General features: G+C 42.3%; 1 protein-coding gene across 5 annotated transcripts in view; it reads left to right on the forward strand.

The window, feature by feature from the left end:
* The window catches only part of RALGAPB (Ral GTPase activating protein non-catalytic beta subunit), a 191,889-nt gene that overhangs the window by 152,174 nt on the left and 24,076 nt on the right, over positions 1-15,639 (forward strand). For all 5 annotated transcript variants that reach the window (XM_019550734.1, XM_019550735.1, XM_019550736.1 and 2 more), the window contains 3 exons: positions 4,572-4,737; positions 7,378-7,500; positions 9,581-9,717. In XM_019550734.1, the coding sequence (XP_019406279.1) occupies positions 4,572-4,737; positions 7,378-7,500; positions 9,581-9,717 (426 nt within the window). The remainder of the gene's footprint in view (positions 1-4,571; positions 4,738-7,377; positions 7,501-9,580; positions 9,718-15,639) is intronic.

The raw sequence follows: 15,639 nt of genomic DNA on the forward strand, positions 1-15,639 counted from the left end.
TGACCAGGAATAACGGTCACAAGCTGGCAGAGGGTAGGTTTAGGTTAGATATCAGGAGGCGCTACTTCACGGTCAGGGCAGCTAGGATCTGGAACGAACTTCCAAGAGAAGTGGTGCTGGCTGCTACCCTGGGGGTTTTTAAGAGGAGGTTAGATGAACTTCTTGCTGGGGTCGTTTGACCCCAGTACTCTTCCCTGCCATGGCAGGGGGTCAGACTAGATGATCTACTCAGGTCTGACCCTAGAAACTATGAAACTGACCTGTAGCATGGCAGACACCAAATGCATACTTAGAATCAGTAAAAATGGTGACCCGCTCACTATACTAGAAGCAAGTAAACATGCCTGAGTGAAGGCATGTAATTCAGCTGCCTGAGTGCTTGTTGAGGCCGCCTCCCTCCCTCCTTCAATAACTTTTTACAAGGTGGCAACAGTATATCCGGAAACACTGTGACCGTTTGAATAAAAGGAGGATTCATCTGTGAACAAAATCAGAATTTGAAAAGGGGTTTCTCTTGCAAATCCTGGCGTGGCTTACCACTTTTTGGCAACTACGTCCATGTACATGTGGTGTGGTTCTCCGTCATCTGGCAGTGGCAGAAGGGTAGCTGGATTAAGAACATTACATCTCCAAAGAGAAACATTATTCGCTGTTAATAAAATAAGTTCGTACTTATGAGCCTGTTGCGGAGACAAAGCCTGTGTAGTACGTTGCTTCAGCAAAATTTTAACTTCCTGGGGAACCCATACTGTCAATGGGTGCTCAAGAGCAATAGGGCAGGACCACTCAACTATCACAGCTGCTGCTGCAACGGAGTGAACACAGGATACGGAGCTTCTAATAACCGGAGCCAGTTGTACAGAGTAGTAAGCCACAGGACGTGGACAGTCTCCAAGATATTGTAATAAGACACCACTAGCAACTCTTTGTCGCTCATGACTGAAAAGAAAAAAAAAGCCTTAGAGCAATCTGGCAAACTTAAAGCAGGAGCTGACATAAGGGATTTCTTCAGAGTTACGAAGGCAGCATCCATTTCATGAGTCTAGATTAGTGGGTTTACTGCTACAGAGGTAGTTGTTTGCACTAGGGGCTTGGCGGTTTCTCTAAACGCTGCAATCTAAGGGCGGCAGAACCCCATTGCCCCCAGGAAAGCCCGCAACTGCTTTTTAGTGACAGGGCGAGGATGATCTTAGATAGCTTGCACCCTGTCAGGGGAAAGCAATCGCCCCCTGGTCAAATTACAAAGCCCAAATAATTTACTTGAGTTTTCCACAGCTGTAACTTGGATTGAGTTGCATGATGATTTTTAAGTGCTAAAGCTTTGAGCAAAGCCACAGAAACAAGCAAACAAGCATCACAATAAGAGCTGGCTAGTAACAAATCATTTACATGTTGAACCAAAGTAGAACTTGCGAGTAAGACAATATCTTTTAGCTCATCAGTCAGAATACGTGAAAAAATCATGGGAGACCCAGCAAACCCCTGGGGCAGTCTATTCCATGTAAGCTGCTTCTCTTTTTAAGTAAAAGCAAACAAGTATTGTGAGTCAGGATGGAGCAGAATGCTGAAAAAAAAAACTGCGCAAAGGTCAACCACAGTAAAACAATTAGCAGACCAAAGGGGCCTGAAGAGTGACAGGAGTGGGAACAGAATGAGACAAGGAGGGATATAAAGGAGGTATAGAAGGAGGAGAAGGAACTGAAGGGGTTAAAGAAGGCAAAAGTGCTGCATGGGGCGGAGCGGATCCCGCAAGCTGTGCACAAAGATTACCCGTACATTTCTGCCGTTTTAACTCTTGCTCCTCCCTTCTCTGGCACCGTGTAGTAACCCAGTTATCCCATACATACCAATAATCTACCTGGCCAGGAAATTTGTCTTCCAATTCATGTCTGAAAAATGTTAGCCTGTCCTGATCAAAGCTTCCACCTGCGGGCCATTCTAGAGGCATCCCCCTGGTACCAGTTAGCCAATCCACTTTACACAAAATAACTGCCCTCTGTTTTAACAACCCCTGAGTACCATCTTTCAATTCTCCAGAATTTCTGCCAAAGGAGTCTCCTTAACAACACTGTGCCCAGAACCCATATCTACCAAGCCCCCTTACCTCCAGAGCAATGGTCCTTGCTCCTCCTCCCTGGAGTTGTCCATGGGTGAACTCACCCAGTGCGGGCTGTGGAGTCGTTCCGGGAGGATGAGTGTGGCGCTCCGTTGTCGGCAAGCCTAGAGTCCCATCTGGGGTGCCAAGAACTGTTACGAATTACGGTCTTAAAGCCACGTGCAGTTCGCTCTAGGCTAGGGCAATGATCACGCAGAGCAAGTATCCAAAGTCAGATACAGAATCTTTATTCGCTCGAGCGAGGTGCCTCTGGAGAGGAGCCCCGGCTACTAGTTATAATACTATTTTATACTTTGTTAGGACGTCAGCTTTAGTTCGTGTTTAGCTCGTGCTCATAAAAATACCTAATCATCTATTAACTAAACCACAGTTCTAGCCAATCAAGTGGCACGGTGTGCGTGAACACCGAAGTTTAACTCTCGTGACTACATGTTTTATATATTCTTGCCAAGTAGTCTGCTTGAAAGAAAACAGTCCTTGTCCCGCTTTCAAGGTTTCTCTGTTGACGAGACTCCTCTGTTGACCAGATTCAGCTAGTTTCATATCTTATCAGTAATGCTTTACAAAGCACTTCTCTTTTCACTCATCTAGTATGTGCTGTGTCTATTTCTATGTATTGAGGTTAAAGGTAAAAAGAAATGGCCTTATTTTTAGCATTACAAAGCCTTGCTTTTAGCCCTACAAGATTCATATACAACAAAACCTTAATTCTCTTTTACTGTTATGTCCCAGTGACCTGAAGATTTATTATCCAATACACATTTGCATTTTAGACACTTAGACAAATAGGAGAAGCTGTAGGTTTTAGCAAATGTGTAGGGACAGCAAAGCTTTTGGGGTTCAGGAAAGCACAAGAATAGGTTTCTGGCATTTGTTAAACAGGAAACTGTTGCAACTTTTGGGACTGAAAGAGGGAATACAATTCATCTTTTCCTCCTTTTTAGGAAACTTATGAAAGCTATTTTAGATCTGGGATTATTTAGAGATATACAGTTAAAGCACTTTAAATTTACCATATTTTCTCATATGCAGCATGCACAATGCTTTCCAAAATCAGCCCCTCAAAATTGGTGTACATTTTTAAAGTGACAAAGCTGTTTTCTTCACTGGAAAAGGAACTCCTGGTGGCTCTGCATATCATGCCATGATGGCTGCTGTTTCTGTCCATTTAGCAAACTGAAGGGGCGGAGTGTTATGTTAACCTTTTCACAGCTGTAACTGTTGGTTGAGCACTGTAGCCTGCGCTCTTAAAGACTTTTAAAACTTAAAGGGGTCATACTCATCCTTGTCAAGTGTTAAATGCCCTCAAGGCATACCATATGAAGTGAAGATTTTCTTTGAGCTAGGCTAACAAGCTCAACTTTGCCTAACTTCTCATTATTTAGGGGAGATCAAACCACCAATTCACAGTCCTCCAGTATCCCAGGAGGCACTGCTTTCAGGTGGACTGACTGTCTTCCTGGACTCTGATAAGTGGGGACAGGGCCTGCTGGGCTGCAAAGGGAGGTAGGGCAGGAAGGAGCTGGGGTCAAGGAGTGCAGGGAGGGGGAAGCTGGTGAGCAGTTGGGGTATGGGATCCACACCCAGCACAACACACCACCACACAACTTTCACATGCATACCCTACCCCACCCCACACACCATGCAACATGAGCACATGTAGCACAATACACAGTGTGTGCACACAATGCACAGCACAACGCAGTGCGCATACAGCACAATACACAACAACACACACAATGGACAGCACATGCAGTGCAACAAGACACAGTGTGCCCACACTCACACAGCACAACACATGAGTGGTAGCGTGGATGTGCACACATTTACATGGTGTGCCTCTGGCTGCTGCTTAGCAACAACAGGGGGCTGCCTGCTTGTTCCCAGGCTCCATACAGCCCTGAGCAGTCGGGGATAGCACCTCTCCTGCAGCTGCTCTCATGCCCTGGCTGTGCTGCTCTGTTGCAGGCCAAGGCAAGTCTGGAGATGGGTGAAGAGGGAGGGTGCAGGAGGGGCAGAAAGGGGTAGGGTAGAGAAGGGGGGAGGGGAGGTGTTTGCTACTACAGAGCCTATAAGCAAGGAGGGCCCAGACCAAACTTGTTAGCTCCTAGCATTCCTAGCTATGTCCCTGCTTGTCAACCCTCAGGCGGCAGCTTAGAACTGTGCACCTTAGAAGGTATTCAGCCTGAAGTGCCACTCCTCCCAGTACTTGATAACTTTAACAACAACCTAGCATTCTTTAAAGTTAGCAGATGCTAACAGCAAGTGAGTAATGCAGGCTAGGCAGCTTTTTGGCTAGTTCCATGGTAACTACTTTGGATATAATAGGAAGACTTAGAGCTCCACTGCTGCTGTTCTGCCACTTTTGATCAGCACTAAATTTGTGGTAAAATAAATTGTAAGTGATGTCTTCTCTAAACTTCTATTCATACCATGGCATTGGAATATGTTTCAGATTCTAAAGAACGTAGAGTCTTCCAGAAATGTTCAGCCACACTTCCTAGAGTTCTTGTTGTCTCTTGGTTGGTCAGTTGATGTGGGAAAGCACTCTGGTTGGACTGGACATATTTCAACTAGTTGGTCTATTAACAGTTGCAGCGATGAAGAAGAACCTGAACAAGGTAACAGCATGTACTTAATTATTGTAATGCTCTGACTGTGTTTTTAGAATGCAGAATCAGTTCAATTGTTTGCTTCAGGATGTATTGATTCCTTTAGGCATCTTTTCCCCACCCCATCCCTCCAACCCAGCAAAGCTGTTTACATTTGCAACTGACTTCTAAAATGTTATTTTACCCAAGGCGTCTTTTTCTTTTTAGTTATGCTGATTGTTTAAAGTAAGTCAGAAATGGGAAAACCTCAAGTACATAATCTTTTTCTGTTCTTCTGGTAGAAAATGTTGTCTTGGCTCATCTCAGGACACGCATGTTGCATATTTCATTACCAATCTGGAGAGTAAAATAGGATGCAATATTTAACACACATTTGGATAGAATGAGAGATACCTAGACAAGATGTATGGTCCGCTGGCCAGTAAATGATTTCTGAACTTCATATTCCCTTCAATTCCCAGTGGATTCCAACCGCAATGTTACTGGGAGTTTGCTAGAGAGCAGTGGGACAGCCTTTATATAAAAGTACATATTTCTTTTGGTTGTTCATCATCACATTTTGTACTGTTTACTGAAAAAAAACCTATTTCATTAAAGGTTGTTGTGTTTAAAAACCCTCTCTCTAGTCTCCATCTTCTTCCTCTGTCTTTTTTCCCCTTATGAAGTCACCTTTATTTTTCATTCTTATACCAATTCTAAATTCCCATCTCCCTGACAGCTTCATTCACATCCTTTTCCCACTCTTTATCTAAATAGGTAAGGTTGTCACTGAAGTGTTAGAGGGCTTAAGTGTTCTAGGAAGGTCTGTATGGAATGGGATAGTAGTCCATCTCCTACAGAGTTCTTCTATTAAACTCTTTGCAGATTTTGGGTAGACTTTAGTGTATTGACTTACACTTGGTTCACTCTTGGAAGATTTTTTTCACAACTGTGAATGTTAGAAACTTTTTCAATGTAAAACTGAGAATCTGGATGCCATGTGGGCCACATACATGCATCATGCAGTCTGGATCTGGCCTGTGGACTCTGTTTGACACCCAAATTAAGAGCTGAGAGGATGATGAACCAATTACCTCAGCAAAAATGTAGTTACAAATAGGCCACTGTTTATTTTGGGCTATAATGATAGTAGCAGTACGTAAGAAAGTTAAGTATTCTGCTGTGTTCTGCCTAGGCCTTATTTGGAATCTTGGCACTATATCTCTCTAAATAGAAACTATTCTGAAGAAAGCAACAAAAGATATAAATAAATACAGTTTGGGAAATGAATGGGAAAGGTTAAGAGAACAGAGTTTTTATTCTTGATACAGAAGAGACATTGCTGTCTTAGAACTATATGAAAGGTGGTTACAAGGTGGCCAAGGAGGATTAATTTTATTCTTAGCAAGCAAGAACAGAATATTAAGTAAGGGACTTACTGAAGACTTTCCCACTTCCCAGTGGCAATATGTAGGGGGTGCATGTGCACCCCCTGAGAGTGCTGGTGCACTCACTTAACCGGCCACGCTGTCCACTTAAGCAATGGGCAGGGGGTGCAGGCGGGAGCACCTGTGCCCCCCATGCAAGCACTGACCGATCGCTGCAGGTGCTTCTGGGAGTGGCTGCGGCCGCATGTTTGCTCTGCAGGATCACCTGTGGGGGGACTCCCCCCTCCTCCCTCCTCCCCCCCCAGTTGGGAGGATCAGCCACGGTGGGGGGTATATGCCCCCCGACTAAGGCAGCACCAAGTCGCCCATGACGCAACAAATTTTGAGAAATCATCTTTGCTAGTGTATTTTTATTCTTCAAATTCAGTCTCTTTCAGACAAGTCTGGCTGTAAGGACTCTCTCTATGGCCAGCTTGCTTTAAAAAAATTAGGAATACAATAAAGCAGCCTTTGAGTTTTAGTGAAGAAAATTTACAAATATATGAATTCATAGCATCTAACAAAGTAGGCTGTACCTATGAAAGCTCATGTCTCTCTGAATAAGTTAGTTTAAAAGGTGTTACCTTGCCCTGCCTTCAATTTCATGACAACAAACTTTAAGCCTTCTTTTGGTGGAAGGTGGAGCACCACTTTTTAATTATGAAAAACTTTGAAGGAGAATCCTCTGAAAGTGCGTTTGTATGTGCTGGACTGGTCAGTCATTTTTAGGTATGGAGGACAGAGTAAGCTTAGGTGTTTAGAGTTGGGTCCATGGTTTTAAGAAGTGGGCATTAATCCCACAAAAATATTGGCTCTCACCTGGAATGTACAAGTGCAGGAGACCTTTAAGGAATTGCATCACAAACAGCTGAAGGGAGATAATCATCTTACCTGCAGAAAGGAATAGAAAAACAAGCTTTCTTGGCAGGCAAATTTACTGAGCTATCAAATCATGAGGAAAAATTAGAACACTTTAAAAATAGTTGGGTTTGGCAGTAGTTTCAAGAGTCATTTGACAGATTAAATAAGGACAGAGAGAGGGGCATGCACCTCTTTAAACCTGGCTCTCAGTTCTTCACATTGCTGTATGCAGAAACATACAGCTGAAGTCTCTAGGCTTCTTTTGTCTAGAGGAGTGGGGGTTCTGTGGAAGCAATTTCAAGAGGTAATCTCTTTCCTCCCCATTTTTCTTTAAGGAAGGTGGTATTTCATATGACTTAACTTTTGTATACTTTATTCTCAGATGAAGTTATTTCTTCAGACGATGTTGGGGCAAGTATCTTCAACGGGCAGAAGAAGGTGTTATATTATGCTGATGCCCTGACAGAAATAGCTGTTGTTGTCCCATCACCAATGGAACCCTTAAGTAAGATCACTCTGCGTGTAAACTGCATTTTTCAAAACATATTTCATATTTATAAATTACTACTTGGATGCAGAATTGGTTAACAGATCACTTGGAACATTTTACAGTAACACCCAGAGGCCTCTTTCAGTAGTGGATTCCCAAATACAGACTCTTGATTAAAAAATGTAATGGGAAAAAGATTATCATGTTAGCAGGTTAGCATGTCATCATCTGCAAACTGCTTGTTACAAAATGGGTGGCTTGCATTTATTTAAAAAATAAGTGGTATTTATTCTGTTCTCCTTAGTGTGATAAAGTCTAAATCATAATGGGTGCCCAGATCTGCACAGTATTGATACTGTCTGCTAAGCTTTTCTCCTAGTACACAAGAATTGCCCTGTGTACTGTGACTGTAATTCAAAAGTATGGCCCTCTGCTGAGCTAGTGACTTCAGCAGCTCCATTGACAATAGATTGTTTTTCCGCCTTGAATCTTATGTCTCAAACATGCATGGAAAAATATATATTTAATAATAATATGATCAAATAATTATTGTTTATGAAGTGTTTTGCACTAAAATGCAGCAGAGTTACTTTTTGGATCAAAGGATTATGCACTGCTGGATATGTCCCCTTCTCTTCCCTTTCTATCCTTGAAGAACTTCTTACCAGCTCTTTTTGGGCCAGGCACCAGCAGCTTTTCTTCCACAACTACCTGAGAAAGGTAGTTAGCTATGTTAGTCTAAAGTTAGTCTGCTGCTGATGATGTGAGTTCAGATTTAGATTTATTTAGTCTATTCAGTGCATTTCTACACTGCCTCCATCAGTCCATTATTTCCACCCCACCAGAGCATTCGTATTTTCTTTGCCATTCCAAATTTTAATTGCTGCTTCATTTAAACCTGATTTTGAATCCTGTCACATGCCATGCCATACCAACAATTTCTGTCCCCTCTATCCAGCTGCTTGGCTGCTACTCCTAGTATCCAGTGAAATCTCAGGTGAGATTACGCTTTCAAGTGAGTTCAGAAATAAAGAAAAGATATATTTGAAAAATGAAATATCAAACTGCATAAGAAACATGAAATCAAACAGGACATTATTAAAATTTGATCCCTCTGCCTAAGAGATTTAATTAGTCTTGGTTTCTAAGCCATCCAGTCTCACTGGCAGGACATTCTCTGTGGGGGACTCTAGTTTATGGAACTTCTCATTTGCATCCTAGATAGTCAATTTTCTTGACTTTTAGGGCTTACTGAAAAGCTAGTTTTTGGATTTATATAAAAATATCTAGATAAATGCTCTTATGCTTGATTTAAATCTAAATAAATAGTGTTTCTTTCAGTGACATCATTCCCATATATATTACAATTATGGTTGATTGGATCTGCAATAGCTGGAAGGGATCTCTAGCCATACTGAAAGAGCAAAAGGCAGCAAATAACTACTGTTTCTAGTTAAGTTTCACCAAGTGAATGCTGACAGTGAGTATCTGCTGCTGACAAAACCAGTTTAATGGAATCAGACCTGAGACTGTCTGGGGCTGGTGCTAGGTCACCCAAGCTTCCCAGGCTCAGGGTATGGGGCAACCCTGAGCCTGGGACAGAGCTGCCCCCCTCCTCCATCTGCAGCCCCATAATAGTGCAGTTAGGGCATGGGGAATTTTATGTCCCATCCCAAATATCACCTGTCTTGCCATGCATGTCTGGAATGGCAGTATACACAACCTCTGGAGTGGAGCATAACATTTCTCAGATCCCAGATGCCATTATTTTAATGTGTGTCAGGAGCCTCTGGTAATCTATTACTTAATGATCTTTGTTTCTTTTGATTCATCTGTGAAATCTGTTGGGGTTGATAGGAAGGCTTGAACTATCTAAAAGGCAAATGTTCTTTAAAATGAGCTTTTAAAAATCTTAATTATCACTTTTCTCCATGCACTTTGTTGCATTTGTAATGCTTTCCCCTGAGACCCATTTTTAGCTGTGTACTTTAAGCAAGCATGAGTATATTTAACTTGAAAATCATAAGTGCAATGATAGCTTGGCCTTTTTAGCCAGGACAGAAAGACTCCTCATTTGTCTTCATTTCACATACAGCTGATTCTTTGGAAAGCAATGTCTCCGACCAAGAGAATGATTCTAACATGGATCTAATGCCTGGGATACTAAAGCAGCCTTCTTTGACACTTGAACTTTTTCCTAATCATGCAGACAATCTCAGTTCCTCACAGCGGGTAAGGCAACATGTATGATTCTCTCCTCTCATTTGCTGCAAAGGACTGTTTTGTATACACTGTTTTTACAGATAGTACAGAGAAATTATTGTAGGGATTTTATAGCAATGATATTTCTGATCCAGTTTCTCAGTAGTGGACCCTCACATCCATAGGTTTATTGATTTATTGAGAGTAGGTTCTGCTTTTGTTGATGGTCATACTTTACTGTAAGGGATTGCAGATTTATACTATTAATACACTTAGATTAAATGATCTATTTAACCGTGCGTTCCATACACTTGAAATGTCTCCAATAAAATCAATCTGCCATAAAATGAATGGGACTCTAATCCATATGTTAAAAATTCATGAAGAACAGACTTATTAAAATTGCAAAGCTTTAATACCTATTGTTTTTAACATCACATATTTTTCAAACCTACATGTGTAGTTCAGGGTTTGGTGTCAAGATATAACAGCTAAAATCACAAGCAGGGAGGTGCTCAATATGGTGACAAATTGAGGAGGAGAGCACAGAACCACATGCTGAAGTCATCACAGATAGAGGATTTTTAATTACACATTCTATTATGAAACACAAGCCTAAAATCTAAACTTCCTGATATGCCATGTTAAAGTTTCATATAAAAAGCTCCAGTCAAATTTTAAGGTATATTTTGCAATAGCCTATAAATATGACTTAATTGCAGTTGCCAAGCAAATTTTTGACAGGTAGAAATTTGTGACTTATGTTCACCTAGTATGCATGCATCTGGAGCCACATATCAGCCTGGCAAACACGGAACCTACTGCTTAGTAGGTGTCAGTGCTTGCATGTCATCCCACACTGCATGAGGTGTAGAATTGCAAATTGTGCCTAAGAGGCAGTGGCAGTGGCAGTTGTGACTGGAATACCTCTATTTCAATGCATAAAATGACATACACTAGATATAGAATGCTATCTCATCACCCTTAGGAAACTGACATCTGTCCTCTGGGGGTATGTGGGGGAATGCTGCTTCATAGTGAGAGCTATTGAAGTCTTGAATTCTAAAGTCTAGAAGGAGATGCAGTTTGGGCTTGTCCTCTAGAGTCTGGTCACTTCACTAGGCCAGGGCAATATGAGGAGGAGCACATCACTTCTAATAAGAGATGCTAGTCGTTTCTGGACAGTAATGGACTATGACATATGCTGCATGTTCATTTTAAGGAGCTATACAAACCAGACACAAAGATATTCCACATATATTATATGTCTTTGTGGCTGGTTTGTATGGCACCTTAAATTGAACATGTGGCATATGTATATAACATTTTTGTGGCTTGTTTATAATTTTATGGCACTGAAAGTGCCACTTGCTGCATTTAATGGTGATATTTAACACATGACATAAATATAACACCTTCCATGGCCTTATGTGTCCAACTTATTGGCTCTGTGTACCAATTCTCCCAGATTCAGTGTGCTTACTTTATGAGAATCCCTGAGGTGACAAGCTAAGTTTTGAGGCATTGAAGCATCCATTAAACAAGAGGGAAAAAATCTTGGGTAAGATGGAATTTAGATAGAAACTATAAGAGAACATTATACTATTAAAATGAAAATGTTAGAGTTAGAAAATTGAAAATTGATCAAGCTGCTTTTGAGTGAGAATGTGACCAGAAGAGCAAAAAAAAATTAAAAAAAAAAAAGTTCTTGCATATGTGCATGATACATGCACCTCTTCTCTCTTTCCTCTAATTCCAGAAATCGCAAACAGGTTGTACTTGGAAACTCCCAAAATAGAATAGAAAGCCATTCTCTTCTGATCATACACTACATATGTAAACTTTGAACTGCAGTGGACCCTTTTAAGGAGAGAGTGGATTGTTAATGTTGGCTTTAAAAAGCCTAGATCCTGTAATCTGAGATTATAAATAAAGATCAGTTGAGGTCAGTAGAGCTTCACATGGATACAATAGTCCACCTGCACAGACCATGTAGCAGGGACTTAAAATAGTCATAATTTTAATTAGGAAGAAATTTTTGAAAGACCACAATCAAGGACAGTCTAAGTCTGGCAATATTTCGCCTCCATTCTGCAGTCCAAAGTATGGTTTAATAAACTTGCTCCTCCATTGTATTTTTCAGTACCAAGTGCTTCTGAGCAATATTATCGCAAAGTTGCACATCCTGCCTCCCACACTGGTTTTCAACACTTCTCTAAAGCTACTCTTTTTAAAAGTAACAGGATAAAAGCAGTGTGTATAATGTTATGTGATTCATCCTAATCAGCATGAGAAAAGAGATTTTTTCCCATAGTTGCATCCTTACTTCTATAGGCAACGCTTTCAAATGAATGGCACAACAAAATGAGGCAGTCTTGTGGAGCTGCATTATAGGAAGATGGTTCTGGTATCAGTAGTTGATAAGATTAAAATGCAGAGTTAGAAGATTATCTTATTCTTAGCTGCAAGCAAAGGGTAATTAAAAATGGATCTATGTCAGTATGGCAGAAGGTTTCAAGTAGAGTTCCAAAGAGATCTATCCTGGATGCTGGAATCATATTCACAGATGACACAAAACTAGGAAGAATCACAAACATGTTGGAGGATAAGAGGGATGTTGTTCTAAGAAGGATTGCTAGGAAGAGATGGGATTCACCTGACGAAGAGAGGGAAGAGCATCTTCGCAGACAGGCTTTCTAATCTAGGGAGGAGGACTTTAAACTAGGTTTGGTGGGGAATAGAGATCAAAGCCCTGAAGTAAGTGGGGAAGTAGGTGACTTGGAGGAAGTACAAGTAGAAGGGTGCAATGGGAGGCCTTCTCATTCTTCCTGAGAAAACTAACAGATTGCCATCCTATCTCAGGTGTCTGTACACAAATGCACATAGCCTGGGAAACAAGCAGAAGGAATTAGAAATCCTTGCACAGTCATGGAACTATCACGTGATTTAATAAAAGGTGGGATAGCTCGCATGAGTAGATCACTGTCATGGATGGGTATAAACTGTACAGAAAAGAAGAGGAAAAGTTTCTGTTCATGTAAAAGAGCTATGTGGTTGCTTACAGCTCCAGTATGAAAGTGGGCATGGCCTGTTGAAAATCTTTGGGTTAGGGTCAGAGGGAAGAGCAGCAGGAATGATTGTCATGGTGTGTGTCTGCTATAGGCCACCAGACCAGAAGGTTGAGGTAGGTGAGGTTTTCTTCAGACAGCTAACAGAAGTTTCCTGATCACAGGCCCTGGTTCTCATGAGGGACTTCAACCACTCTGACATCTGCTGGGAGGGCAATACAGCAGTGCACAGGCAACCCAGTAAGTTATTGGAGAGTGTTGGGAATGACTTCCAGGTGCAGATGTTGAAGAGGCCAACTCAGGGCCATGCTGTTCTTGACCTGCTGCTCACAAACAGGGAAGAATTGGTGGGGAATGTAGAAGTGGATGGCAATTTGGGCAGCAGTGACCATGAGATGATTGAGTTCAGAGTCCTGAGGAAAGGGAGGAAAGCAGCAGAATAAGGACCCTAGACTTCAGAAAAGCACACTTCTACTCTCTCAGGGAGCTGATGGCAGGGTCTTCTGGGAGGCCTGTCTGGGAGGGAAAGGAATCCAGGACAGCTGGCTATACTTTAAAGAAGCCTTACTGAGGCTGGAGAAATGAACCATCCCAATACACAGGAAGAGTAGCAAGTATGGCAGAAGATCAGCTTGGCTTAGCAGGGAACTCTTCAGTGAGCTAAACCACAAAAAGGAAGCTTACAAGAAGTGGAAATTTGGACAAACAGTTAGTATAACTGTGTTGCCTGTGCATGCAGAGATAAAATCAGGAAGGCCAAAATGCAATTGGAGTTGCAGCTAGCAAGGGACATAAAGGGTAACAAGAAGTTTCTACAAGTATGTCAACAAGAGGAAGGTCAGGGAAAGTGTGGGTCCCTTACTCAATGGGGAGGCAACCTAGTGGCAAATGATGTAGAAAAAGCTGAACTGTTCAATGTGTTTTTCACCTCAGTCTTCACAGGCAGTCAGATTCCAGACTACTGCACCTGGCTGCACAGTTTGGGGAGAACATAAGCAGGCAACAGGGGTGAAAGAACAGGTTAGGGACTATTTAGAAAAGCTGGATGTGCACAAGTCTACAGGACCAACCGTGATACTGAGGTGGTTGGTTGATGTGATTACAGAGCCATTGGCTCTTATCTCTGAATACTCATGACAATTAGGAGAGGTTCCAGATGATTGGAAATGGGCAGATATAGTGCTTATCTTTAAGAAAGGGAAGAAGGACGATCCAGGGAGGGGGCAGACTACAGATGAATCAGCATTTCCTTAGTTCCTGGAAAAATCATGCAGCAGGTCCTCAAGGACTCCATTTCTAAGCACTGGGAAGAGAAGAACGTTATCAGGAACAGTCAGCATGGATTCACTAAGGGCAAGTCGGGCCTGACCAAACTGATTGCCTTCTATGATGAGATGACTGGCTCTGTGGAAGGGGGAAGAGCAGTGGACGTGATATATCTTGGCTTTACCAAGGCTTTTGATATGGTTGCACAAGCAAGCTAAGGTAGTAAGGGTTGGATGAATGAACTGTAAGATGGATAGAAAACTGGCTGGATCATCAGGTTCAAAGGGTAGTAATCAATGGCTCAATGTCAAGCTGGCAGCTGGTATCAAGTGGAGTGCCCCAGGGGTTTGTCCTGAGGCTGATTTTGTTCAATATCTTCATCAGTGATTTGGTAGATGGGGATGGCATACACCCTCAGCAGGTTTGTAGATGACACAAAGCTGGGGGGGAGTAATAGGTACACTGGAGGGTAGAGCTAGGATTCAGAGAGTTCTAGATAAATTGGAAGATTGGATCAAAATAAATCTTGTCCTTATTGAAACTCATAAGTTGGGGACAGTGACCACTAATCAATCGAATTCACCATATGGCATAGGGTGGGTAAAATAACTAGTAGGGTAGAAGTGCTTGACTTTAGGAAGGCTAACTTCAATGTGCTTAGAAGTCTAGTCAATGATGCACTGCGGGATAAGAGATGGGAGTCCAGGAAGGATGGTTGTTTCTAAAGGAAGCGATCCTTTGGGTGCAGAGGGAGACTACCCCAGTACGAAGGAAAAGGGGGAAAGGAGCCAAAAAACTTAGTGAAACAGGGAAATCCAGGGGAGCCTAAAGGTAAATATAAGGCATATAGGCGGTAGGAGCAGGGGGAAGCTATGGAGGTGGAGTATGACCTGCACTTGCAGGGAGGCAATTAGAAAAGCCAAAGCAACTACAGAGCTGAGACTGGCAACACAAATTAAAGACAACAAGAAGTGGGGTAGGCAGTGAAAACAGGGAGAAGGTACCAAGGAGGAGTATACCTACTTGGCCTGCACTTGCAGGGAGGCAATTAGAAAAGCCAAAGCAACTACAGAGCTGAGACTGGCAACACAAATTAAAGACAACAAGAAGTGGGGGGGGGGGTTAGGTATGTGGGGAGTAAAAGGAAGGCACAGGGCAGCATAGGACCCTTACTGAACAAGAAGGAGCAAGTAGTGAGAGACAGGGGAGACAAGGCTGAGCTCTTAAATGAGTTTTTTGCCTCGGTGTTCCTGAACAGGGCTCAAGATAAGTCTCCTAATAGGTTCTTAGGTGGGCATCAGAGGGACACCAGCCCACCAACTGTCAATGCTGACTTGGTGCAGAATCACTTGAATGGACTGGATGTGTTCAAGTCAGCAGGCCTGGATGAGCTGCATCCGAGAGTATTGAAGGAATTGGCCAATGTCATAACAGAACCACTGGCATGGCTATTTCAGCACTCGTGCTTGGGTCAGGTCCCGGAGGACTGCAAAAGGGCCAGTGTGGTCCCTATTTTCGAGAAGGGGAGGAAGGAGGATCTGAGTAGCGATAGTCCAGTCAGTCTCACCTGCATCCTTGGAAAGGACTTTGAAAAGATTATGAAGGATCATATTTGTGG

This window comes from Crocodylus porosus, unplaced genomic scaffold (assembly GCF_001723895.1).
Source record: "Crocodylus porosus isolate Cpor-Errol unplaced genomic scaffold, CroPor_comp1, whole genome shotgun sequence".
Classification (NCBI taxonomy): Eukaryota; Metazoa; Chordata; order Crocodylia; family Crocodylidae; genus Crocodylus; species Crocodylus porosus.